The 27,992-nt window shown below is 36.1% G+C and overlaps 2 protein-coding genes across 3 annotated transcripts in view; both read left to right on the forward strand.

Annotated features, from left to right (window-relative positions):
• WDR64 (WD repeat domain 64) overlaps positions 1–2,125 on the forward strand; it is a 59,338-nt gene extending 57,213 nt beyond the window's left edge. Inside the window, exons 28-29 of the mRNA XM_087891009.1 lie at positions 816–908; positions 1,960–2,125. Coding sequence (XP_087747135.1) covers positions 816–908; positions 1,960–2,064 — 198 coding nt within the window. The 3' untranslated portion in view covers positions 2,065–2,125. The remainder of the gene's footprint in view (positions 1–815; positions 909–1,959) is intronic.
• A 3,435-nt stretch (positions 2,126–5,560) lies between these two features.
• Positions 5,561–27,971, forward strand: EXO1 (exonuclease 1). Of its 2 annotated transcripts, XM_087882978.1 has the most exons (15): positions 5,578–5,718; positions 6,201–6,339; positions 7,155–7,335; positions 8,457–8,576; positions 9,497–9,620; positions 10,964–11,101; positions 13,001–13,213; positions 17,192–17,379; positions 17,874–17,970; positions 19,484–19,712; positions 20,119–20,362; positions 22,889–23,369; positions 24,211–24,309; positions 26,536–26,726; positions 27,635–27,971. In XM_087882978.1, exons 3-15 carry the CDS (start codon positions 7,175–7,177, stop codon positions 27,780–27,782), a joined length of 2,433 nt encoding a protein of 810 aa, XP_087739104.1. In that variant the 5' UTR covers positions 5,578–5,718; positions 6,201–6,339; positions 7,155–7,174; the 3' UTR covers positions 27,783–27,971. The 2 variants fall into 2 exon arrangements, with proteins under 2 accessions (XP_034284154.2, XP_087739104.1); XM_034428263.2 differs by lacking the exon at positions 6,201–6,339 and having other exon boundaries at positions 5,561–5,718.
• The last annotated feature ends 21 nt before the right edge of the window (positions 27,972–27,992 follow it).

Genomic DNA, 27,992 nt, shown 5'->3' on the forward strand with positions numbered 1-27,992 from the left:
TTATAGAAAAGGAAGGCAAAAGAAAAACCCTACACTGTTTATAACATCTTGAACACCCATGACATAAGAATATGGGAAATTAAATTTTACTGGATGATAGGCAAATGTACAATTAATCAAAAGATAAAGAAGCAACTCCAACATATCATTTTACATATAGTAACAACAGCACAAATTGTTTATGCCCAATGTTGGAAACTTGAAAATATACCAGCCAACGAGAGGATTATTCATAAGATCTGAAGTTTCTAAGGAGTTGCATACCATCATCTGTCTTGAGTTTGCAAAAGATTCTCCGGGTTTTTCCCCCCCAAAAGATCCATGTTTATGACAGACACGTGGGCATTTTATATTTTTGAGCAGGGGAGGGGGAGAGAGTTGAGGTCCATTTAGAACTGATTTTTTTAAACTATATAAATGTGACAAACAGGTCATTCAAAAAGCAAAAAAGAAAACTGCATGGAAGATTTTTAAGTCAAAGTAAACAGTTTGCCTCTGGATAAGGATAGTTGATAATGTGAATGTTTGGTTTATAAAAAAAAACAACATACTAATTGTGTATGTAAATTCTAAAACTATGAACCTTTTCTGAAGATAACTTGGATGCCAATTCCAATATAAATCTTTCCCCAGTCGTATTCGAAACAGGCACACTACTGATGGTTGTAAGTGTGAATGTGGTAAACATTGAAAAGCCTCTTATAAAGATGATTTCAAGACCCCAGTTAATAGATTCTTTTTCCTTGTCCATGTTCCTTCATAAATTATTGCAGTTGTTCACATAATTCTTGATTTTTCTGAATTACTTGAAAAAGGTTGTAACACCTCCAAAGCTGAAAATAGCTTCTGCTGATCAAGATAGTTCTTTTGAAAATATGGCCAAGAGAAGTCGACTTATTCAAAATTCCGTGAGTTAACTATTTCTTCTTCTATACATGTTAAGTATATGAATGTTAGCTATCCAACTATGCTCAAAAAGCACCAAGGACTCCACAGTTCAACCCAACCTAAAAATATAATCTCATCTACTGGAAGTAGATAAACTGTTTGCAGATATGAAGGCTATTATTTTTCACTTGTTTTTTAATCTATTGGGGTTTTTTTTTAATTGCCAGATTTTGGTTGGAGACAACAAAAATTCAATTTAGGCTATATTTCTTTAAAATATGATACATCCTCATAGCAATCAATAAAGAAACCAAAAAGAACTCCACTATATGGGATATATCCACATAATACCAAAACCTTTCATTCTGGGACAAAATAAATGCAAGCAAATGGATTATAATAATTAAGCTTCAGAAACAGTTTTAGTAGTCTAAGTAGCTACCCTACATTGGAAAATAGGGGAAATGCAAATCTGTTGATGCTCTTATCATTTTCAGGATTTTTCATTATCATCAAACATGGGGTCAGGTTAGACATCAAAAACATGATTCTTCACAAAGAAGACAGCATCAACCTATTCTCCAAAGCACTTGAAGGCAGAACAAGAAGCAATGGATCGAAACTAATCAAGGGGAGAAGCAACCTAGAACTAAGGAGAAATTTCCTGACAGTTAGAACAATTAGTCAGTGGAATGATTTGCTTCTAGAAGTTGTGGGTGCTCCAACATTGGAGGTTTTTAAGAAGAGATTGGACAACCATTTGTCTGAAATGGTATAGGGTTTCTAGCTTGAGCAGGGGGTTGGAATAGAAGACCTCCAAGATCCCTTCCAAGTCTATTATTCTGTTAATCCTGGGATCAACACATATTTGGGAAGCTGAAGTAGCAGCACTACTTTATATCAATTTAGATTAACAAACAGATTTCCTAGTTAAATAAAAGTTTGCATTTGCTGTCATTAACCTTGAAATTTAATAACTCATACAAAGAGAACAGTGTTGTTATGTTTATCCTGAGCAACAAGTTAGCTGGCATTCAGTCTGATATAAACAACATTGCTTTTTTTTTACAGTCATCACATTTATCACACTCTCGAAAAGGTGTAAAACTCAGTGAGATGCCACTGATGTCTGATCATTCCTCCCCATTGCTCCCAGTACAACTCCGAAAATTGTGAAGCAGTAAGAAGTGTTGCAATGAACAAAGGTGAAAATAAAAAAGACTGGCAACCAAACATATACACATCAGTGGTGAAATGTAAAATTTGTTACTACCGGTTCTGTGGGTGTGGCTTGGTGGGGGGTGATGTGACTGGGTGGGCGTGGCCAACTTTTTTTTTTTTACTTTTAAAAGCATTTTTTCTACAACCCCTTCGGCTGAAGAAGTTGTTAAAAAAATGCTTTTAAAAGCCTCTGACGATCCCTGCTGAGTTGCCTGATCATCAGAGGCTTTTTTTCCTTTTAAAAGCCTCTGACGACATCGGCTGCCTGATCATCAGAGGCTTTTTTTTCTTTTAAAAACATTTTTTTCTACAACCTCTTCGGCTGAAGAGGTTCTTTAAAAAAATGCTTTTAAAAGCCTCTGACGATCAGGCAACTCAGCTGGGAACTTCAGAGGCTTTTAAAAGCATTTTTTCTGCAACTTCTTCGGCCGATCGCGCACAAAGCACGTGCGCGAAGAGAATCGGTGGTAACACCGGTTGGAACCCACTTCCTGCTTCTGACCATTTTTCACACTTTGACCATTGCAGCATCCCCATGGTCACATGATCAAAATTCAAATGCTTGGCAACTGACTCATATTTATCCTGGGGTCCTGGGGTCAAGTGATCCTCTTTTGTGACTTTCTGAGAAGCAAAGTCAATGGGGAAGCCAGATTCACTTTATAACCATGTTACTAATGTAACAATGGTCAGTTATTCACTTACCAAATGTGGCAAGAAAGGTCATAAAATGGTGCAAAACTCACTTAACAAATGTCTCAGCAACAGAAGTTCTTAGCAACAGAAATTTGGGGCTCAATTGTGTTTGTAAGTTGAAGACTACCTGCATTTAGAAATGGTCTCAGATTGTCTTATGAGCTTTGTGGATTGTATCATTATCAGCTGATAAGCCTGTATGGAAGAATAATATTAAAACATTTGGCAATACTGCTATATTTTGTGAAAGTACAACAACTAACCCAGTTCAGCTGTATGGGATAGAACTGTTTTCAGATGCCTTCTTAGGAGATTCACAAACAGACTTGCAAGTTTCCTGAAAGCAGAAACACATTTTGTTTTAATCCAAGTATGGAATCAAGGATCCAGTGGCCAGAACCAAGCTGCAGAAATTCAGAGGGTCAAAATGACACTGCAACACCTTGAGTGTTAACTTTGTAGGCAGCAATTTGACTAAAAATATGTAAATGATGCTCCTAATAGCACAGAAACAGCAGGTGATATATTAAAACTATTCTTTCTTTCTTTGAACTAACATGTTTGCCTACTTTCCAATTGCTGTTTGATTCATTGCTCTTTTTATCTCAGTGATAATGACGAGATAACTGTGAATATATTTTTGTCCCTAGGATAGGTGTGCTACTGACACTTCCAAAAAAAAGAAATCATTTTGCAAGAAATGACAGTAACGTACAAATTGCTCACAGGCAAATAATAAGAAAAAAAAATATTCCTCACCAGAACTGTGTGTTCAATAAAATATACTGTACAAAGCATTAAACTCTTTAAAAATTGTTCCACCTTTAAGCCTAATTCATAGCTGCAAAGCTTTTTGAGTAGACAGTAAATTTAAATTAACAGGCTGCACAATGTGTAATATTATTTTCGGAGTAAGATGGAAATTAGTTTCAGAATGACTGTAGGACTCATTTGCAAGGAGAAAAATACTTAGGTTCAGAGTAAATGCATGCAAGCATTCTCTCTAGAACATATCAACCGTTTGATTTATTAATATGGTAACTGTTATGTTGCAGTACCTTAAATTTGGGGGAAAGTGTTTGGAAAGGCAGCAAAGCATTTTTTAAAGGAATGTTTTTTTCTTGTAACTGAAATAGCCCTACCATAAGGCAGAATTTAAACTTAATCACTAAATGAAAGACATTAATTGGGTCTGAGTTACAACTCTCTACTTTTTTTTCTGTGTGAATAACACATCATTCAGCTTCATTATATGACCCTAGATGACCCTCATTATATGAAGAGGGAAAAATCCCTCTTTATTTTTATCACACCAGGAATAAGTAGTAGCATGGTGTCATCTTTTACTCATTTTGTTTTTTTCAAACCTAAGAAATCATTAAAACTTTTTTTGTATTGCATTCTTGCCCCCTAACTCTTTTATTTCTTCATCCTGCAGGTTTTTCCAGGTACAAAATCCTTTTGGAAATCCATGCAATTCATATTTAAAGTTGTGCACATATATAACCCAAGTTTAACCTTTTTAAAAAAACAGTCCTAGGCCTGGAAATCCTGTTAGTGCTAACCTAAAACCTCTTCATTCCAATCATAAAGTTATATGAATTCCTCATGCATATGCAGTAAAAGATATTGGAAAAATGTGCAGAAAGATTAAGACTGAGAAAGTTCAAAAGAAAGATGAAAGGAATTTGGATATTGTTATAAAGAGTACCATAAACTACAAGAAAAATAAAACAATGTAAGTAGATCAGTGGTGGGTTGCTACCGGTGGTGAGTTGCTACCGCTAGCGGACCGCTAGCGGATCGGGCGAACCGCTAGCGGTGGTAGCAGGAAGCTCCGCCCACTGCACAAGCGAAACGGTAGCAATGGGATTTGGAACCCGTCCCTGAAGATGATCCTTCCATTCCTAAGACTTCCATTGAAGCAATAGTGTAAAGAAATTCACATTCTTTGGCATATGCTTCACTAGTTGCTGGATAAGAATGTTGGCAAGGTTGAGGAAGACAGAAGGGGTAGAGAAAAACTAAATTGGATGGACAGAATTAAAGATATTATTGGGCTCTCCTTTAAAGAATTATTGGGTTGTTGCTACAAATACATTAGCATGACATCTGTGCATTTATTGGGAATCAATCGGGAGTCAATGGCCTTTATCCAATTAACCAATTTAGGCACCCAGATTTTCTGGATCCTGGAGCTTGCCAAGAGGTTAGTAGATTTAATAGGTAGAAGGGTGCTTATTTATAAGATTCATCTATTGTACTGCCTCGATGAAAGCAGACTCTAGGTGGCATACTGATACTAAAGACTGAAAGCTCACAAAATGACAGCACTGATAAAATAACAATCAGGTTAATATATCCCTCCATAGTTCCACGACATCTTTTCCACAACTTGCTAAATGAATGTTTCTTTGCTGAATTAATCCAACTGCCAACATTCACCCATCATGACAAGCCATAAACTAAGCTAGGTTCCAGCCATACCGACCTATTAACGCGACAACTGCATTTAATTTATCGTTCTAACCGAACGCGTATATACCCCGACGGAAAACACAACTCCAGTAGCAACAAACTTTCATTAACAAACGCGCCATAACTTTAAAAGACAAAATCGCGCAAAGCGAAACGCGTGGACTACAACGCCCAAGATGCAGAGCGGCGAGCACCAAGGCAAGGCTCGGTGAAGAACTCCTTCGGCCGCGCGGCATGCTGGTCGTTGTGGTCTACACGGGTTCCTCGACTTTCCCTCGTTCTCGCGAGGAGGGCGGGGTCGAGGTGGGGCTTGGGAAGCGCGCGCGGGTTGAAAGCTTCGCGCGCTGGGTTGGTTTTGCCGAATGGGCAAAAGTGTCTGTCGCCGGGTGACGGTTCGGCGCTGCCCCGATCCCAGCAGTTGCGCTCCTGCATCAGGTACTGGGGGAGGCGGGAGGGGCACCACATTTTTGGGTTTCCCAACTTCAGCAGCTGGACGAGATAGCGTCTCTACATTAAAAGGAAAGGGAGATCGTCTCCCGGGATATTTCCGACCCAAACTATTGTAGAGGTTATGCGTAGGGCTCACTGCCTGTGTTTTAGTTAAAAAAAAAGTACACGTTGCGGCTTTGTCTCTTTCGCCAATTGAATGCAAAGTGATTAAGCGCATATTGTCCTTTAAATTCAATGGCGCCAGTAAGAATGTTGATGGAGGAAAGAAAAAAGAAAAGAAAACTTTGGAATCTTTTTATCTAGTGATCTAAGGTCTTTATTAAATTTTCCTCTTAGGTTTTCTTACTGCTTTTTTTTTATTGTTTTAAATGTTTTAACCTGTAAAAATGAAAAAAATGTTTTAATACTGTGTGTGACCAGCCATACGCTAAATAAATAAATAAATTTATTAAATCCATTGTTTTCAGTGCCACTTAGAGCGCGTGGCTTGCTGCTTCAGAATCGGCACTTCTGCTTAAAACTTGACCTGCAGAGGATATCCGCTTCAAAGGAAAGAATTTATCTACTTTAATACATTTTTCCTCCCCTTTGCCTTCCTATGAAAGGGTTGGTCATTTGTATTGTTTTAGAGATTTCGTTTAAGCTTGCTTAGGATTCTTCTAGGCCTAGGTGTTAGTGGGATAAGAATGGGAAGCAGGGAGAAGCAACAACTTGGACATGAGAAAGTAATTCAGCAGCTTTCCAATTAAAGTTAATATTTATTTATTTATTTACACAAATTTATATGCCGCCCTTCTCCCTAAGGACTCAGGGCGGCGAACACATTAAAAACATACAATAATAAAAGGAAACGTAATTAAAACCAATTTAAAACAGCAACAATAAAAAAATAAAACCCAGGAATCAGAATCAACCCATTTGTTGAAACAGCCAAGTCTTTAGGTCTCGACGAAAGGAGCTGTCACTTTCCTTAGATGTGTTACTGCTAATTTTCCCCCCCCCTATACTATGTTAGATCAAAGGATTTTATGGATTTTGGAGAACATGAAAAGAGAGAAAGGTATGAACTAGAGATGAGACTATGTCTTGCGCCTGTGGCAATCTATTCCTGAAAGTTGATTCTAATGTCAGAAAATCCTCATGTATCAAAATCAATTCTCAGTACAAGTGAATGTGAATGCAAGTTCTGTTGGTGCATGCTACAGCAAACCAGTTACCAGTTACTAATATTTTATATATTATTTTATTGATAACAATTTCTCTGATTAATCAAATTAATACATCTTGGTAAGGGTGTAGTAGAGCCTCTTTTGCACTAGAGGTCTATGGAAATCTTAGCGATGTGGGTTGTAAAGTTTCCTGGCCCAGCTCAGGAGCAACTATGAATCTGTTGGCTTTGTGTTTCTTTACTTTGCTTGCAGAATTCAACTGATACGATACAATGGGAATCCAAGGGTTGCTCCAGTTTATCAAAGAGGCAGCTGAACCTACTCATGTGAAGAAGTACAAAGGACAAGTAGTTGCTGTAGACACTTATTGCTGGCTGCACAAAGGAGCCTATGCGTGTGCAGACAAACTAGCAAAAGGAGAAGCCACCGACCAGTATGTGCAAAACTATTTGACTGATAGAGTGGGTAAAATAGTAACGGATGTGGTGGGAGTGCCTGTAACCCTTTTTAGCCTTCAGGCTTTAACAGGCTTCTAGGCCAACTGGAAGGCTGCAGAAGGGGTTTTTTTGTGACATCACTGGACCTATTTTCAAAGATTTGGGGGGATGTTTAAAGCTGGATATTTCTGCATTTTAGCATTTCACATGAAAATTCATGTTTCCAACCTTTGGTGATTTTGCTGCCAAATTTCAGTGATATGCTTTTTACTGTTCTTACCAGCTTTAAAGGGTAGAAATTAATCTTTTTTCGCACCCCTTTAAGTTTCCATGCTTATTTATGTGTTCTCATGCCAAAAATTGTGGTAGCAAAAAAACCTTTTCATTTTATCACCAAATTTTGGGCACAAATGTAGAGTGCTTGGATTGGAAATGACAGGTGCATATGGGTTGAAGGTGCACAGCCATATAATCTTCTGAGGCTGATAGGCTGTGAATTTTAATCCTAAATTTGAAATATAGTTCACTGAACAGGAAGATAGTCTCATTCTGAAAGCTGCATAAATGCTGCCCACCATTGTATTCCATCAGTAAGAAAGATGGGAAAGTTGAGCATATTAAGTATGTTGTTAAATGCATGAACTCAGAAAAATAACAGAACTTAATTGGCTTTTTCATGTTAATTGCTTGTGAGAATTTTAAACATGATTTCTTAAATTTAAAAATAGTAATAGTAAATAATTATGAATAGTCGGTGCATAGGATTACAGCCTAAATTAAAAATATTTCAAAAAGAAGATAATCTTTTTAATCTATAGGCTTTTCTTAAATAATTTAATATACAAGATGAAATATTTTTCTCTTGTATGATGTGTTTACTACAGTTAATTAAGTCAGATGACATTCTTCATTTACTTCTGTAAACTAAGTATTTGACTAGGCACAAAATATAGATTTAGCTACATTGATATAAACTGCAACCATGGCTGATCATGTTGCTACCCTAATCTAGTGGCAATTTTGTTGTTGCAAGCGGAAGTTGGCTTTGTTATGCAAACCATATGTTATGTTTCAAGATGTCATGACAAATGTATGAGGCTGGTGTTTCTTTTCACAGATACGTAGTTTATTGCATGAAACTTGTTGATATGCTTTTATCATTTGGAGTTAAACCAATTCTGGTATTTGATGGATGCACTTTGCCTTCAAAAAAGGAAGTTGAAAAAACAAGAAGAGAGTAAGTTATGTTTGCGTATACTAAGAAGCTGGAAATATTCCTTTTTTTAATCTTTCCAACTCAACAGATTAGTGGAAAGAAATTGGGATTCTGTTTTCTAGCAGAATAATACCTCAAAAACAAAGTGGGACCAAATTCGGTAAGAAGGGGCAAATCAGCAAAAGAAAGATTGAGATCAAAATGGACTGGATCTGACTGGGCATTACAGAGAGAAAAAAATCCCCAAGGTATTCTCTACGAGTTGGGAAACGTGAATGTATCTCCCTACTATTATTAAGTAATAGCAATGAACAAGAGCTGTGGGTGACTCAGTGGCTTAATGACACTAGAGATGGTCTCTGCTCCAACAGTTTAAATCTTAGCACTTCATGTCAGGGTGAGCTCCCATTACTCACCTCAGTTTCTGTTCACCTAACAGTTTGAAAGCTTCTATGTGAGTAGATAAATAGGTACCACATTGGTGGGAAGACAAGTTGGTGCTCCATTGATGCAGTCAAATTCCTGCCCATTCTGAACCTTCCCAATTGCGGTGTTTATTTGCGAGGTGACTCCGGAAGGGGCTATGGATGATGCTGCAGGAATAGTCACTCATCTTCCTTTCTGGTACAAAGCCCTTCTGTGGGGTACTTTGTCCTACAACAGAGCTGGTAAATTGGCAGCCAAACTATTACTCTGCAATGGCATTATGGTCTTCTGGGTAATATAACAATGCCATACGCTAATAATAATAGTAATGAACATATTACTGGACTTTATATTATTGATTAGTGTTGTCTTTTATATCTGATTCTTAAGCTTTTATATGGTAAATCTCAAAAATGTAAAGATATTTTTGAGGAGAATAGCACAATATTCTACTGATTTGTTATGAATGTGAGACTCTTAGATAATGTACTGGTATTTGTTGCATTATTTTGAAGAAAACGACAAACAAATCTCCTAAAAGGGAAACAGCTGCTCCGTGAAGGGAAATTATCAGAAGCAAGAGAATGCTTTGCTCGCAGCATTAATGTTACACATGCAATGGCTTGTGAAGTGATTAAAGTAAGTGTTTATATTTGCTACTGTGAATTTCACTTTCCGTATCTTGATTTTGACATTTGCCTTTGGTATCAATCTTAAGTTTGCATAACTTAGTTTAGAACAAAACAATGAATTGTGCTTATTTTATTGTAACCTTTAGTGGCGTATTTATAATAAAAGATATAATTTGAGACAAAAGCATTTTTCCACAATCACTAAATTAAAACGTTTACTATCACAGCTGGGTGGAATATCTATCTCCAGCCCCCCTCCGCCCCATTTTTTTTCTGTCAGGGATACATATAAACCTAATACTGATCTGATTGCTGATCTATATAAAAATGTTCTATATAAAAATTTATGGACCATTAGTAATCTGGTATGACTGGGTTCTTTTAGAACTGGAAGTGTATTTAGGTTTACAAGGATGGCAATTGATAACAGCCTTTGTACAGTCTTTTCATTTCTCCTTTACTTCTGTTTCTCCCCTCCCCCCATGTGGGTTAGACCGGCAAAATGTTCCCCAGCAAGGAAATGTGTGTCCCCTCCCGAAGTTTCTATGGGCCAAGTCTGTGGGAAGAAAATATTACCGTAACTAAATAGTAAAAGCTGGTTCAAGAACTAGAAAAGTACAGGTAGTCCTCGATTTATAACAGTTCAAAGTTACAACGGCACTGAAAAAAGTGACTTATGACCATTTTTCACACTTACGACCAATGCAGCCTCCCCCAAGTCACGTGATCAAAATTCAGATGCTTGGCAACTAATATTTATGATAGTTGAAGTTTCCCACGATCATGTGATCCCCATTTGCAGCCTTCTGACAAGCAAAGTCAATGGGGAAGCCAGATTCCCTTAACAACTGTGTCACTAACTTAACAACTACAATGATTCACTTAACGATTGTGGCAGGAAAGGTTATAAAATGGGGCAAAACGCACTTAGCAAATGTTTCACTTAGCAACAGAAATGTTGGGCTCAATTGTGGTTGTAAGGTGAGGACTACCTGTATAGAGAGTGTAATTCATGAATTCAAGAAAGTGGGGCGAAAGCAGCTGGATTTCATTAGATTAGATTAGATTAGATTAGATTAGATTAGATTAGATTAGATTAGATTAAGCTTTCCACTTTCAGCATGTGATTTATCCAAGGAGATACAACTTGAATATTGCGACTAGAGTCCTGGAGAGCTAGTATTCTTTGTCCTAAACTCAAATACTAGCTTTCCAGAAATCCAGCCGCAATATTCAAGTTCTATCTAGCAGGTGAACTGTTCATTTATTATAAAGTAGTTTTATATGTTAATGTATGGTATTATGATAAGCATTTTGAATGTTGCATTATTTTTGTTTGTTTATTTGCAGGCTGCCCGAGCCCAAGGAATAGATTGTCTTGTTGCACCGTATGAAGCTGATGCTCAGTTAGCTTATCTGAACAAAGCTGGCATGGTCCAAGCTATAATTACAGAGGATTCTGATCTCCTTGCTTTTGGATGCAAAAAGGTAGGAAGTCTATATGGAAAAGCACTCCCTGATCCTGTTTGGCCCAGTCTTTTGCATTCCCTTCCCTTGCCAGCGTTAAATACAGCAAAATGTTATATCTTCAATTAGTTAAGGCAGACTTGAACAACCAGCCTAAAAAGAGCCAGCAATATGGTTTAGAAATTGGCAGGGTGCAATTTATACTATAAATTTCTATCGAAAGGTCGGCAGTTCAGCGGTTCGAATCCCTAGTGCTGCACAACGGGGTGAGCTCCCGTTACTTGTCCCAGCTTCTGCCAACCTAGCACGTAAAAAATGTGAGTAGAAAAATAGGGACCACCTTTGGTGAGAAGGTAACAGCATTCCGTGCACCTTTGGTGTTTAGTCTTGCCGGCCACATGACCACAGAGACATCTTTGGACAACACTGGCTCTTCGGCTTTGAAACAGAGATGAGCACCGCCCCCTAGAGTCAGAAACAACTAGCACATATGTGTGAGGGGAACCTTTACATTTACCTAATTTATACAAATGAGCATGGATGCTTAGACTTTACTTTTTTCCATATGAGGGAGAATTTGCTTTCATATGCTTAGATCCAAAACTTGATATTTCTAAAGAGAAATCAAAAATTTGTGTGTATGTGTGTGTCTGCATATGAACACATGTGCTTGTAAATATACATGTGTGTGCCCTTGAAATATTTAATTTTAATGTTATCCTTACAAGAAGAGCCAAGGTGGCGCAGTGGTTAGAGTTCTGTACTGCAGCTACTTCAGCTGACTGCTAGTTCAGTAGATCAAATCTCACCGGCTCAAGGTTGACTCAGTCTTCCATCCTTCCGAGGTGGGTAAAATGAGGACCCAGATTGTTGGGGGCAATATGCTATTTAGTATACTGTCTTCGTTGTAAGCCGCCCAGAGTCCTCGGAGAGTGGGCAGCATAGAAATACGAATAATAAATAAATAAGAAGGTAGGTGACTATTATGTTGGAAAAGCGTAGTTTATTAAGAACATTTAGGGAGTTCATGAACAGAAGTGAGAATAAAACTGGGGATTTTTGATTTGTGATGAATCTTTTTGCCACTACTTTGTACATCATCTCTGCCCTGAACTTAGAAGTATTTGTGATAAGGGCATGTAAAATAGAATGTTCTGCTAATTGCTATGTAATTAATTTCTCGTTAGGCTTAAAATTAAAATAACATTGTACAATGGGACAATGTTATTGTCCCATTGTTATGGTCCCATTGTACAATGGGACAATTAAATTTTTTATTTAATCCAACTGTAAAATCCTCCAACGTCAATTCAATTAATGTTTCCTTACTTCAAAAATATGCCAATAGTGTTTCTAGTGTGCAGTGCCAACAGTACAAACTGTGACCCATCAAGTCACATGAAATGTGTATTTTTGTTCTTAGCCCTCCTTCTGCCATCTGCGGTATGAGGCACCCACAATATTGTATACTATGTATAGTATATGCAAAGTTTTCAAAACGCTACAAAAGTGTTGTATAAGCATGGTTGATATTTGTCGAAATCCCTTGGCAGGCATTTGACAAAATGGTTTTCAAGAAATATTTTTACTACATCTGAGGTGAGTGAGATTAGGTTTTCAGATGTAGCAAAAAGAGAAAGAAAAGTTTACTGTATGTGGCTGCACTTGTACCCTTAATTTAGATAAATGTTGAGTATATTGATACTGGATGAATACTAGATAAAATTAGTAATGTTCAATAACATCAAAATGGTGAGTGGGTTTTTAGGGCAATCAAAGCCCCTTCCCTTTTTGCATGCACATTGAAATGAGGCAGAAGTTTGAACACCTGATCCTATCTACCATTTTGATGTGGTTGTTACATCTAGTGGATGTTCCTTGAATATACATATTCATTCATGATTTTGTTTGCATTTCAAGGTGTTTCTTAAAATCGACAAATTTGGAAATGGCTTAGAAATCGATCAAGCTCGCCTCGGAATGTGCAAACAGCTTGGGGATGTCTTTACAGAAGAGAAATTCCGCTACATGTGTATTCTTTCTGGTTGTGACTACCTTCCATCCATTCATGGTATTGGCTTAGGCAAGTCTTGCAAACTAATAAAGATAGCCAATAACCCCGATATTATAAAGGTAATGGGTTCTCTGCATCTTGATTTATCTTGTATTTTCAAAAAAAACCTATGGATAATGAGGAAAATCTGCTCTAGAACTTCAAAATGGTCCTTTCTTCTAATTCTAAACATCCCCTTGAAGCTGCTTTATGAAATAATATGGTTCCCTGGATTCAAATGGTGAAGCTTCAACAGGAAAAGGGGATTCACCTGAGAAAAATTCTTGAGTTGGCTTTAATGTCATGAATCCTCCCTCTAGTAGTTCTTCCCTTTTCAGATGCTAACATTTTCAAAACCTACCTTTCTCACTTGGCTCTTTGACGGTAAAAGTAACTACTCTTTTTGGTTCTGAGTAGATAAGGCATTAGCAGGGAAGCAATCAAGGTAAAAAGTGAAAGTGGTTAGAATGGGGAGGACAGTTAAACCAATTGTAATCTCTGCCTAAGAGCTTTCTACATATACTTTTAATTACTGCTACATCTGCTTTGTCTTCAGCAGACCATCCTTTGTATATGCTAGCTGTTACCAACACCGAGCTGGTTAATTTGCCATAGGTTCTCGGGCAGGAATGGGCAACCTGTGGCTCCTATTGAACTATAGCTGTATCCTGTATCTCTTATAATTAGCCGTGTAGCTGTGCCTGCTAGAAGCTGTAGTTCAGCATCATCTGCAATACAGCTGGTTGCCTACCAGCATTCTGTGACATAAAAGCATCTTAGATAACAGGTGTAGTTCTGCTGCCTTTTCAGAGTTCTTTTAGGCCAGTTGTCACTTAATAAACAAATAGATCAAATAAAAAAGGTCTAATTTTTTCCCTTTCTTATCAGGGTCCCTAAAATAGGAGGAGCAGCTCATTAAACTGCCCTTTCTCCATAACCCTGGATTCTAAGAGACAAGAGAATCTGTAGCTACAATTGATAAATATATTTGTCACAGGGTGGCAGCACTGGATACAAAAGGAAAAAGATGCTTGGATGATAAGCAGGTTGTATTTGTTGGTATTTCCTTAAGCAGCCGAGTCATTTCATAGTATCATCAGCCGTTTGCTGCAACACAATTCCAGGAAAAGATGTGGCAGATAGATGCTACATGCACATTCTCACAAGCTCTAAAGCACCTTTCCCCCCTACAACTCAGAAGTGTTACACAATCAGCAGCTAAGAATTTTCCTCTGAGGAGTTCAAGGTCTCCCATGACGGATGTCCCTGTTGCTGTGCATGCAATCTAACTCGGTATAAGTCATTAAGTTGGGATGGGTGGATTTTACATTTATTGGGTATTCAGGCCATTGACTTAAACATTTCAGAATTTGCCTCACAACAGTATGTGATGATCTGTAAGAAAGGCATATGGTTGTTTGTGTTGGATAATAATTAGTGAAGGTCTTTGGCTTTCACAGCAAATTCAAGACTAGTCAACACTGTCATCTACTTTTTCTTGTCACAGGATAGTAGAAATTAAAATGATGACATGTGAAGTGTTTGGCTTGGATCTGGAACTCACTTTCCTTCTTCCCCACTACCCTCCGTTTTTTATCTCTTTCTTTTTCTCTTTTTTGTTGGATTTGACCAGGGCAGCATAACTATATCTCTAAGGTTTTTTTAAAAAAAGTATTATAATATAATTTGACAATGATAATGTATTTTGGGATAAATTGCTATCACTGACAATCAGATGATTTCATTATAGTCAAGGAAGTCAAATTTGTTACTGCTTGATACACACACACACACACACACACACACACACACACACACACACACGCATATAGGCTACTGCCATCGTAAGCTTATAATTTCTTTCCCACAATTTCTCCCAATGTTCTAACTCAATATTGTAGCAGAAATTTCTGGCCCAGCTTATCATTGTCTCTTTTACTGTCTCTTCCTCCATTTTATATCTTAAAAGAAAGTTGTATATTTTAGTGATCATTTTTCCTCCCATTCCTTGCAATATTTTGTCTAATTCCAATTGTTTCTCATATATGCCATATTGGTCACCGTCTTTTTTGAATCTTGTTTTAATTTGTAAATAAGGCCACCATTCCATAGCAATTCCTTGTTTTTTCAAGTCCTAGGCCAATTTTAATTCTCCTTTGTTATCCAAGAGTTCTGCGTAGCTCACCATTTTATAAAGATCTGTAGTGTTTGGATAGATCATTGCCTCCATCGTCGATAACCAAATTGAGATCTTCGTGTAGTGATTTTTTTTCCCCCCAGATTGCTTGTAGTTTTCAAGGAGATTGTTATGACAAAAAGTGTTCTATTCTTTCCTTGCTACTCAGTTGATTCAGGGGAGCAGGTGGGATTCTCATGATAAATGTTCTTATTTAGGAATGCATCCAATTTATTTCCTCCAGCATTCAGGTAACTGAGCATGGCAGGTACCATTTTCTAGAGATGTGGTAAAGTTGGGTTTGTGCCCCAGCATCTCAATATAATCAAAATCTATCAGTTCAGTTTATGGGGATTGGAACTGGGTGGGTGGGCTTATCCAAGCAGCGTAATAACTCACAATAATATGCAAGTTATGCAAAATCAATCAGAATGCAATTCAGACAGACAAGGAGCCTGGATAGCTCAACAGACAGAGCTCTGTAATTTAAGACCAGCTGTCTGCAATTAAAAGTAAGATCGAATCCCGCCAGGCTCAAGGTTGACTCAGCCTTTCATCCTTTCTAAGGTAGGTAAATTGAGGAGCCAGTTTGTGGGCGCAATAAGCTGACTTTGTATAAATATACAAAAGGATGAAGGCTATTGCTTAACGCATTGTAAGCCGCCCTGAGTCTCCGGAGAAGGGCGGCATATAAATCAAATTAAAAAAAAAAAATTAAAGAACCTTGACTCCCAGCTCAGTTTCTGTACTAGAAATTAGTTTTTATTTCTTCCTCTGTAACAACTCAATCTACATTATCTGGAGGTGATTTCTAGGGTATCCTCCCATTTAAAAAGAGCCCATCATGCTTTCAGAAGCTGATTTGGAATCATCTAATTTAGGTAACCCTTTCAAAGAACTTCCATACAAGAGAAGAAATGGATTGGATTTAAATTTGCCCAGTAGACTGTGGAAAAAGTTGTCTAATATTGAGGTTACACATCAGGATTCATTGAGAGACAAGTGATCCAAGCTTCTTAACTCTTATTCAGAAAGCATCTTCTTTCTTCTTTTGTTAATTCCCAATGATTTTAACAATGTTTCTCCTGGGGAACTGAGAGCAGAAATTTTCCTAATTTTCCTACTAACTATAACTTTATGTAGATGCTTGCTCCTGTATCATCTCCTCGCTGACAGATCTGGACATTAGGATAGAGGATGGTTTTTTTTCCCCTGTGAATGTATTTCCTGTTTCAGAGGATGTACCACTTTTCACATAGCAAGTTTTCCAACCTCATGCAGCTATGGTTTGATTTCCTTTTCATACTGGGTACCTTAAAAGCAGTGGTGCTGCTTTCCTAGGCTTGCTCTCTATTTTAATGAATAGCAGAAAGAAGCTGTGCTCACATGATATCAAAAGAACTTCTGAATTATCCTTGAAGGGAAGCCCTATTATTTTCTTATTATGTTTTTGATCTATGCATGTTTGTTTGAATTATATTTAGGCTTGTTATACTTTTATAGTTTTGTAATTGGAAGAGAAAAGTTATCTTTCATCCTAGAGACAGTTGTGCATCTTTTAGTTGTCCCTATAGAAAAAAAAGAGGAACAGTTCTGTGTTTAGGATACTCTCTACTTTAGAAAATAACCTTTCACATAACTCAGATGTTCTAGATTTTTTTCATGCAAAGTCCAAAGCACTGATATGTAGATTCATAAAGGTATTGACTTAGATATTGACTTTCTTTCTGAACATCTGTTTCTAAGATCATTAGGGAATGATACGATAGGAGGAGAGATGATTATGGAAATTGTCCCCTAATGTGACTAAAGAGATTATTTATAAACTAAGCACTTGTGTTTGCTATTACCCATGAGCACTATTTGTTCATTTTCCTGACAGGTCATTGGAAAAATGGGTCAGTATTTAAAAATGAATATTTCGGTAACTGAAGAATACATACAAGGATTTATTCGTGCTAATAATACTTTCCTCTATCAGTTGGTTTTTGACCCAGTCAGAAGGAAACTTGTTCCACTGAATGCTTATGAAGATGATATTGATCCAGAAACTCTAGTTTATGCTGGAAAGTATCCTTTATCAAATAAAAATGTAATATACTTAGAGGGCATAAAAATGTCACCATTGTTTCTATGTCAGTTGGTAAAATCCTTAAGCACTGCTATTGCAAAAAAGGAATTGTTTCCAGATCAATTGCTATTTAGATTTGATTTGGCTTATGTTGATTCCCTTCAGAATAGTATTAAGCTTGAATAAATAGTAATGTTTTTTCAAATAATATAAGCCATTGTAGGAGGCCTGCTATTTCATAATCTCATTGAAACCTCCAGGAAAATGAAGTTGGGATTAAGTTATATGCAGTCTTAATCCCTCAGATAGCTATTAAGTTATTTAAGTTTATATCTACTTAAAACAAAGGTTGAAGTTTGTTTTTCATACGTTGTAAAACTGTATGAACATTTCTATGTGAACTGTGCAGAGTTATGAACTCCATAAAATTAAACTATATAAAACAGAAAGTTCTAATTAAAAGTGGTGCTTTTTCTGAGATTGATTCATTTAGATACTTTGATGATAGGACTGCTTTTCAGATTGCACTTGGAAATAAAGATATTTTCACAATGGAGCAAATTGATGACTACGATCCTGATGTATCACGGGTAATATTTTGTATCTAAAAAAATATTTTAATGGTCTATCAAGAACAATTTTGTCCTTGTGTTTTTGCTTGACTTTGAACTTAGACTTAGATAAATCTGAAGTATATAGAGTTATATATTTTATGCCAGGATTTGATACATTATACTAAAAATCCTGTATCAAAACTACAATTTTAGATAATGTATTAGTTAAGAACCACTTGGAGGCACTACAAAACTATTTTTGTCCTTGTTGAGTCTCTTCAGGCATAAGTATCCTCTGTGCTAAATATTCTGTATTCAACCCTTTTATGTGATTTGATTTGAATTGACAGGAGGACTTGCTTGTTAACTATACATTAGATTTGACTTTATACAGTAAGTATCTTGGGTTGGTTGTCAATAACTTTTAGAAAAGGAAGTTCCATAGACGCTATGCTGAAAAGCCTTCCTTTTTAAAAAAATAGTCTCATTGGAGAATTTTCTGATTTTGAGCCTCATGTGATGCCTTTTTTGTGATTTTTCAGAAATCATGGAAAATTAGCATAATGTCAGAGAGAATTGGAGAAGGACAATTGTTCCTATTTTCAAAAATAGGAGAAAAGGACTCATAATTTCAGTCAATTCATATCGATACAAGCAAAACTCCAGAGAGACTATTAAGCAGTCAGTTTAGAAAATTGTTTTGAAAAAAAAGTGACATAAAAATTATTTCTTATTTCTCATGTTATAAAGCAATTAGCTACCGTGTTTCCCTGAAAATAAGACCCTGGCTTATATTTTTTTTGAACCTTGAAATAAGCACTTGGCCTTATTGCCATGCGCTCAAAAGCCCAATTTGGCTTATTAACAGGGGATGTCTTATTTGGGGGGAAACAGGGTATATATTCTTAATATTTAGTGTTACTATATGTTTTGTTGTTTAAATTCTAATATAAAATTTTGGTTAATGTCAGAAATAAATTTAAATACCAAGATTCAGGAGAATCTTGACAAGTTGGAGCAATGGACAGAAACACAGCAAGATAAATTTCACCGGGACAAATGCAAACTCCTGGGATCATATTTGGCAATAGTTCAGGCAGCCCAAAAGAAAAAGATCTGATGCCTTTGTAGAACATAATCTGGAGAAGCATTGACAGCTGCAGGACACAGAGCTATTTTCAAGTGTCTGAAAGGCTATTGTATAGAAGACAATACAGAATCGTTCAGAGTTAAACCAGTTTTGGCCAGTACATCATCTGGAAAAACCAAAGCCATTACATAACTAAAGTCATTATCACATAGGCAGCTGTAATTCAAGAGTTTCCCAATCAGAAAGATATTAAGGCATATATGACTTGAAAAGATTGCAACGGTCAATCTTTTCAGTAGTCTTGATCACTGTCCTACGTTCCCTTTGTTCAGTGTCCAATGGCAAGGTACCAAAATATGATTGAGAAAACTCTAAACTAGTAATAAAATTATCTTCAGTGTAATTTAGAGAAACAGAGTAATATAACTTTATGTTTTTCTTTCTGTTCTTTTGGTATAGCCTGTATTACCAAGAAGCCGCAGCTGGGATGTGAGTTATACTCATGAGAAGTCATCCTATTTAAAGAGTATTTGGAGCAGGGACTACAAACCCTGTTTTACTGCAAAAATTGTAACAAATTCAACACCTTTGCTAGAGAAATCCACTACCCGAGGAGTTGAGCAGCTAATTAACTTAAAAGGACTCAAACTTCCTAGCAAAATGCTAGTGGCAAAAAGACCAAGGCATGGTATGATTGCTACATTTTTAATCACACACACATACACTTCATATATGTATGTATGTATGTATGTATGTATGACATAAAGTCTTAATCTAATTTTATCTTTAGCATGTAAATCTTGAATGCTCAATGCAATGGTTAGGGAAAAATAAGCATTTACCCATAGCATCTTTCTTAATTCCTTATATATATTTCTATACATCACCCAAAGGTATTATTAACAAAACACTTATGTTTAAAAAAAACAATTTGTTTATTTCTTTTGACTCTTCAATTTTTCTTTTTCTCTTTTGGGGTAAACTAGTATACAGCTATAGTATTTGTCTACTCTATTAATATCAATCTATTAAAAATGCTGATATAGATCTAGTTTCTAGTAGAATTGAACTTAATTCATCTTTTATATATTTAGAAGAAGTATCAGAAGAAGAACTGTTAAGCCAGTATTTTTCGAACTCAAAAAAAAACAAAACAGAAAAATGTGATGAGAACCAGCAACGTTTTAGTGGAACATCTGCAGTCTGTGCTTCCCAGGACTCATGCAAAAATAAGGACAATTCTTGTGTTCAGCCCAGGCTTAGAAATAAATTTGCCACTATTTTTCAGAAGGAGAATGAAAACAATGGTGCAGTGGTTGTTCCAGGAACCAGAAGCAGGTATGTGTCTTTAAACTGCGTTCCTGCAATTTCAGTTATTTTTTTAAAAAAAACAAAATAATATTTTTAAAAAAATCTTAAACACTATCAGTAGAATCAGATAGTCTAATCAGGATTACACACTATATTATCAAATATAATTAATATCACAGCTACTTTATTCAATATGGAGCTCTCCATGTGAGACTGTGCTGGCTGAGAATTCTAGGAATTGCAGTGTCTACATCAGTATTTTTCTACGTTGGCAACTTTAAGGTGTGTGGATTTCAACTCCCAAAATTTTCTAGCCAGTAAGCTGGGGAATTCTGGGAATTGAAGTCTACAAACCTTAAAATTGCCAAACTTGAAAAACATTAGTCTACACAATTAGAGCCTTAGGAACACCTGATTGTTTGACATGTCAAAAAGTGACATGAGGGATCTATGTGATTAATGTCTTCAACCCTTATAAGAATCTATAGATATGCAGTCATTTTTATGGACTTAAATGTTAAAGCATTTAAATTACAAATTGCCAATGATAAGCTGATGAGGCAAAGGATGACATGAGGATGTGGCCATAAGCACCTCAGGAATATTTTTTTTAAAAAAAGCACTTTTAAAAAGTTAATTGCATAAATAAAGGTTGCCACTGTTTGATGGCAGTTCAATTACAATTCAACTTTATACAAGCAAGATTTTACTTTGATTTCTTCCGAGGCATCTCCCAAGTGAGACTATTCTAAATATTCTGTATTGGGTTATAATTAGTAAATACTTTGCAGACTATGTGAACAAGCTCCCATCACTCAATCCCTAGCCTCTGCCTACCCAACAGTTCGAAAGCATGCAATATACTGAGTAGATAAATGAATACCACTTTGGTAAGACAAAAACTTAGCTGCGTTCATTTTTGTGCTGAGAATGGAAGCCGGCACTGGACATGGCTGGAGGAGAGGAGAGGCATTGTGACATGAGACAAGGCGAGACTAGAGGAGAGCCCAGAAGAGCCAGCTACCTGAGCACCCCTCATTGTTTGGTGTAAAAGCAAGTTTGGCCCTACAGAGGAATTATTGAGTCTGTCATCTGCACCTCTATAACTGTCTGGTTTGGTTTGGTTCTGCAACTCAACAAGATAGACACAGACTTCAGAGGATAATTAAAACTGCAGAAAAAATAATTGCTACCAACCTGCCTTCCATTGAGGCCCTGTATACTGCACGAGTCAAAAAGAGGGCTGTGAAAATATTTACAGACCCCTCACATCCTGGACATAAACTGTTTCAACTCTTACCCTCAAAACGACACTATAGACCACTGCACACCAGAACAACAAGAACAGTTTTTTTCCCAAACGCCATCACTCTGCTAAACAAATAATTCCCTCAACACTGTCAAACTATTTACTAAGTCTGCATTACTATTAATCTCATCATTCCCATCACCCATCTCTTTCCACTTATGACTGTATGACTGTAACTTTGTTGCTTGTATCCTTATGATTTATATTGATATTGTTTCCTGATTGCTTATTTGTACCCTATGACTATCATTAAGTGTTGTACCTTATGATTCTTGATCAACGTATCTTTTCTTTTATGTACACTGAGAGCATATGCACCAAGACAAATTCCTTGTGTTTCCAGTCACACTTGGCCAATAAAAAATTCTATTCTATTCAGTGCAGCAAGGATAGATGTACAAGTGCCAAACAGAATGAATTAGCAGTCTAGCTTTCAGGACTGCATTGTGTCTAATGTGTAGATATCCCTGACACTGTATCCCATATGCAATCTCTCTCTCTCTCTCCCTCTCCCTCTCCCTCTCCCTCTCCCTCTCCCTCTCCCTCCCACCCTCCCTTCATTAGTAGGGACTTCATTAGACACGGGCAATACTTCCTTCTGTTTATTTCTGATCTTATATATTCTGTGTATGAAAAAAAAAACCCCAAGAAGGTTATTTACGTAAGCTTAGAATCACAAAATATTTTTTCTTAATTGTTAAATAAACAAAGGCTATGCCACCAAACCCTAATATGCATAGTATGTTCATGTAAAGCTATTTATTATTTCACTATAGAATATAATGAATTTAGAAAACATGATTCAGTGTTCTGAACCTCAAAGATTCTAGTTATAATGCAATTATGACAGATTTGCATTTATGTTGCAATGTGTTCAACATATTTATTTGATTCATCTCCTGGCTTTCTGGCTGAATGACATGACTTTCATGCCTTTAGAACCTGTGTTATATATGCATCATCTGATTCACAGATGTTTTTAACATTAAAAATAAATATTAACTAGCGTGTTTTGACATATTACATAAGCACCGTAAAACTATTGAGAGTGGTAAGAAAGCATAGGTCTAGCATAGGTTGTTATAATTCACTAATTTCTAATTATTTCAGCATATGTCCATAATTTTAACTTATGTTCATAATTTCCTTTTTCAGTAAAACTGTAACATTTTAACATGATTAGATTAATGCACACAGTTTTTAATATCTCTCATTTCTTCTTATACTCGCTCAACATATGTTAGGTTTTTCTGCAACATTGGAGATCTGCCTGAGACTATATCAAAGAATAAAACTGACCAGCCTCTACAGGACAATGAGGCTGATAGTCCAACTAAGGAAATAAACAAATTAACAGAAGACCAGAGTCCCTGTTCATCGGAGACTGGAGAAATAGAAAGACTCTTCTCAACCACACCTGGGGTAGGACAGTCCAGCTGTTTCACTTGGTCTAGAAGCTTTGCAGAGAAATCTTCGACTCCTAGCCTATCACAAAGCATAGCACTGCTAAAGCAGTATCAAAGACCCAATAAAGATACAAGTAAAGACTATAGTGTGACTGACTCACAAATAACCTCACCAGCAAATAAAGAGTCTGATGAAGAGACATCACCTTTAAAAGAACTGCGGTGTAAATCAAAACAGAATCTTGACAAGCTGTTGCAAAGCAAGGTGGATACTTCAGAAAAGTCTCCAGTGACCAAGAAAAATGCTACACCTGCCGAAGTAAGATTATTCTATGTTTTAGTTAAGCAGTTTATTAAATTGTCATGGCACTCTCAAGGGATTGTCCAAATCTGTTCTTATTTGTTGCAATAGCTACACATCTGGCTCTCCCTTCATAAAATAACTTCTGTTTATGAAACCTCAAAGTCTGCCTGCCTGCCTGATAGTCTGTTTATTGCGGTAAACGAATGCATTTTAATTTGATTAACTGTTAAGAGTGTCGGAACCTGTTAAGCGATGAGATGTTTTCATTTTCTAATAGACATTCCGATATATATCATCATTGGTTTTAATAGGGCTGACTTTCATGAAAGTTGGTACAGGATTATACCCTGTTTCCCTGAAAATAAGACATCCCCTGATAATAAGCCCGATTGGGCTTTTGAGCACATGCACTAAAATAAGCCCTCCCCCCCAAAAAAATAAGCCCTCCCCAAAAATATTTAAACACATGCATAGCCAGTCCCCGCCATTTCCTCTGGTTAGGGTTAGGGAGACAGAGCTGGAAATCAGGTAAAACTGCAAGAGAAGCCCCGTCTTGCTCCATGTACCCCAAAATAATAAAACCTCCCCGAAAATAAGGCCAAGTGCTTATTTTGGGGTTCAAAAAAATATAAAACATCATCTTATTTTCGGGGAAACACAGTAATTGTGTCACTTTGCTAGTTATTGGAAATTAATTCTAATATCACTTTTAAGAAGCATACATTACTGGGTTGAAAAATCATAACTGTTTTGCTCTACTTCATTTAGGTATAGCTTCAGCCATTTTACTTTTAAAAATAACATGGAGTTCACATTTAAGGTAAAATAATGCCTGTCTTTTTTTTTAAAATGGCAGGAATCTGACAGCAGTCCAGAACCAGATGATAATCTAAATTCTCAGATCCTTCCATTTTCAGAATGTAGAGATAATAAGAACACAGTTTCCAAAAATATGGTATATCTTTTTCCTCTTTTTCATTTATAATTCTTGCTTTCTATCTCAATACTAAAGTATGACTTGCAGACAGGACCTGTTTTAACATGTATGGATTAATTATAACATATTCTAGATATTACTTATGATCACCACCATCCTGTGATATAACTAAAATATTACTCCTGTTCTCCCGTTACCTCAGAGTTATTCCTAGTACTTTGAAAGTACAGGTAGTCCTTGTCTTACAGCAGTTCAGTTAGTGATTGTTTAAAGTTACAACAGCACTGAAAAATGACTTACGACAACTTTTCACACTTACGTCCATTGCAGCATCCCCATGGTCACGTGATCAAAATTCAGATGCCAGATTGACTCTTAACAACCTTATTACAAACTTAATCACTTCAGTGATTCACTTAACAACTTGGCAGGAAAGATTGTAAAATGGGGCAAAACTCGCTTAACAAATTTGTCACTTAGCAACTTATGTGGTCATAAGTTGAGGACTCCCTGTATACATAGGGTTTTCATATTACTCATGTTAGGGCTGCAATAGCTTCTTGCAAGTGATGTAGGCCTCTTTTCAAATAGCTAAGACTACAGCTGAGCTATTTGATATGAGATTCAGACTTTAGGCTCTATCTTCTTTCACCTTTATTTTAAACAGAAGTAGTTTGGCGTCATATGCAAATTCAGTGAGCTTGTTTCAACCAAAGTAAGCTTTAAATGAAATCTGAAAATCTTTGATTTGACCCTGAGATCTATCATAAAATCATTAAATTGCCTAAGACATCCCAGCTCAGGCTGCCAATTGCAGTACAATTGATAAGGCTTATTTAATTAAGCATGTATGGAGTGCTTTAAATCATGCAAATCTTATTATTTCAGATCATGTTATTTTTTTCACCTTTTGCACAAAGAGAGAATAAGGAACGCTCTCTCCTGAAGTTCACTATAGAGATCTATATCATGGTTTCAGTCAAAGTTGTGCAGTATTTTTTAAACTGAGAAGTTACTTTATATGCTAGAACCATCAAACACTGTATTTGATTTCATTTTAAGATCACATTTAGTTAACAGAATATAAGTTATATATATTTGTAATGTTCCACTCTGATGGTAAGATTTTGGATTAGGTTGAACACAGCTGGTTTCAATAGTTGATCAAACATGGTAACATTGGATTTTTTTTCCTCTGTTTCTTTAATTTAGTTTCCTTAGTGGGAAAACATTGTTAATTTTCCTTTTGGAAATAATATTAGTCATTTGATCCCTATTGAGTAAAAATTCCAATACTGTATTTATCAAGAGAGAATGAACACTGAGCAATGAAGCCTCATATATATATAGATACACTGAAAAGTTTGTAATGGCTGATTTATGTTATTTTAAGCTTTATTTTTGGTGATTTATTGTTGTTTTTTTAATTCTCTGCTGTAAGCCATTTTTAATAAACTTTGCCTACAGAATCCGTAAAATGTCATTAGTTGATTAAAATACTTCTTTATATTCTTCAGAATTATACTGACATCTTGTGGTTAGTTACTTCTTTTTCCTCATTCTTGAGGTATGTGTATAGTAACCATTGTTTGCATAATTGTATTTGTATTTTAATAACAACATGGTTTGGATTATTATATTGTTTTCAGTGTGTTTTAATACTGGTTAACGTTAAGATTTTAATACAAGTGAAACTTTCAGAAATATTTTGGGGTGAGTTTGCATAACAATTAGATTAAATGGAATTGTTTCTAGTTATTATATTGTAAGAAGCCCAACTATTTTTCTCAGCATGTTATATGAATCATGCTGTCCCACTAACCCAGTTTGTTTCGATGTAGCATCAAATGAAAATCCATTGTCCGTTGCTAATTTGGGTTTAGAGTTAAGTGTGCTATACAAATCCAGTCTTTAAGTGTTTGAAATGATATGCATGTTCAACTATAAAAATGCTTTAAGTAGCTGTCAAGTAGTGTCAAGTCCCTTGATGCTCTCTGAACTAGGCAGTTTCCTTGCAGTGGTTTCATTGCCAAACTAGGTAATGTGCCTGCACTGATGATGTTACCTAGTTCGGTAATAAAATGACTGCAAGGAAACCACCTAGCTCAGAGAGCACCAAGGATCCCATAGTTCATCCCTGAAGTTACAAATATTTTCGTCTATCAATGTCTACTCTTTACAGGGACAATTTATAAGACTTCACTGAAACAAAATATTTTTTTTACACACTCTCTCTCTCTTCAGATTCCTGCATTATGTAGAACCAATTCTCTAAAATCTCCTATGGTGACAAAATATAAATTACTGATGCCCGCCAAAGTTAGTGGCTTAAGCAAGAAAATAACAAGTATAAAGAAAAAACACCACGATGCTGAAAACAAGTCAGGACTGCAGGTGAAAATTAATGATCTCTGGAAGAGCTTCCAGTTCAAAAGGTGAATCTCTTTTAATCTAACTGTTCATTTGTTTTATTTTAATGTTCTGTGGAGAAAGGGAAGTATTGATGAAACAATATATGGTCCTAAAACATGGCATTAGCTTATTACTTTTCAACAGAATAGTGCATTTATAATCCTTAAAGTAACCATTTGAATCCCCAAAGAATTAAGTTTGTCTGCTGATGGAGGAGGCCAAGAGTGGAGATAAGGGAGGGGGGACATAAATATTTAAGAGAATTCATTTTGCCTCTAATTTTAGGAGTATTTGTTGAATTCCATTCTCTTTAAATGATTAGGAATAAAATATATACCAAAGAAACTTTTATCTCCTGTGGTTGTAGCTTTATTAACTGCAGAATTCTTCCATTGGCTTAATATTTGCATTTATCTACAGATAATGGATTTAACTGATTTATTTACATATTTCTTTACTCATAACAAAATATACATGTTCTGAGGGATTATTTTTAAGGTAAGAACAAAACCAAACTATCAGTTATCGTCTTACCGATTCCTCTTCTATGTCTGCTAAAGTATTAATTTTTATCTTTGAGGCAGTTTTCAGAAATAAGTTTTCATTCCTTCTAGCTTCACTATTTTCCCATAAAGCAGTTTCTCCTTGGCTTTGCTGGTACCTCCTGCTGCTGGGGAATAAAGAGCTTGCAACTTCTTGAGACAACAGTAGTATCTTTTCTTCCATCTTAGGTAACTGACTTTGGCAGGATTTACTTTCCAAAAGTAGTGGGGAGGTAATGGAGAGAAAGAATAATCCAGCCAGCCAGTTGTTTTTATTGGTATGCAGTAAAAATGTAGCTCTGAGGAGACTGACAATAAATCCAATTCACTTTAAACTTTGTTAATACTCCTCTATACCACTATTAACCATACATTTTTTTTGCTTGTAGGGAATCAGAAATACTACCTTCCTGTAGAAAATCAAAACCATTGTCTCCAATTAAAGATAACAATAACCAACTCCCTCCAGACACATGTGATGAAACTTTTGATAACTGCAATGGAAAATATTTCAGTGAAGTGGTACTGCAGATCTGAGCAAGTCTGTAATCCCTGTTCAATTTCTGCATGAATTTAGATTATTTCTGGACACAAAAAAAATCAAAGTAACACTTGTGTATATATATATATAGACTTCAGCTAACATTATCAACTTCTGTTTTGAAAGAAGCAAAATGAAACAATATTATGCTTTTTGATGCATTGAATAAAATCTTTTGATACAAATAGATTGCTTGACTATATCAT

The sequence above is a fragment of the Pantherophis guttatus genome, chromosome 1, assembly GCF_059756535.1.
Source record: "Pantherophis guttatus breed Tessera chromosome 1, ASM5975653v1, whole genome shotgun sequence".
In the NCBI taxonomy this organism is placed as follows: domain Eukaryota; kingdom Metazoa; phylum Chordata; class Lepidosauria; order Squamata; family Colubridae; genus Pantherophis; species Pantherophis guttatus.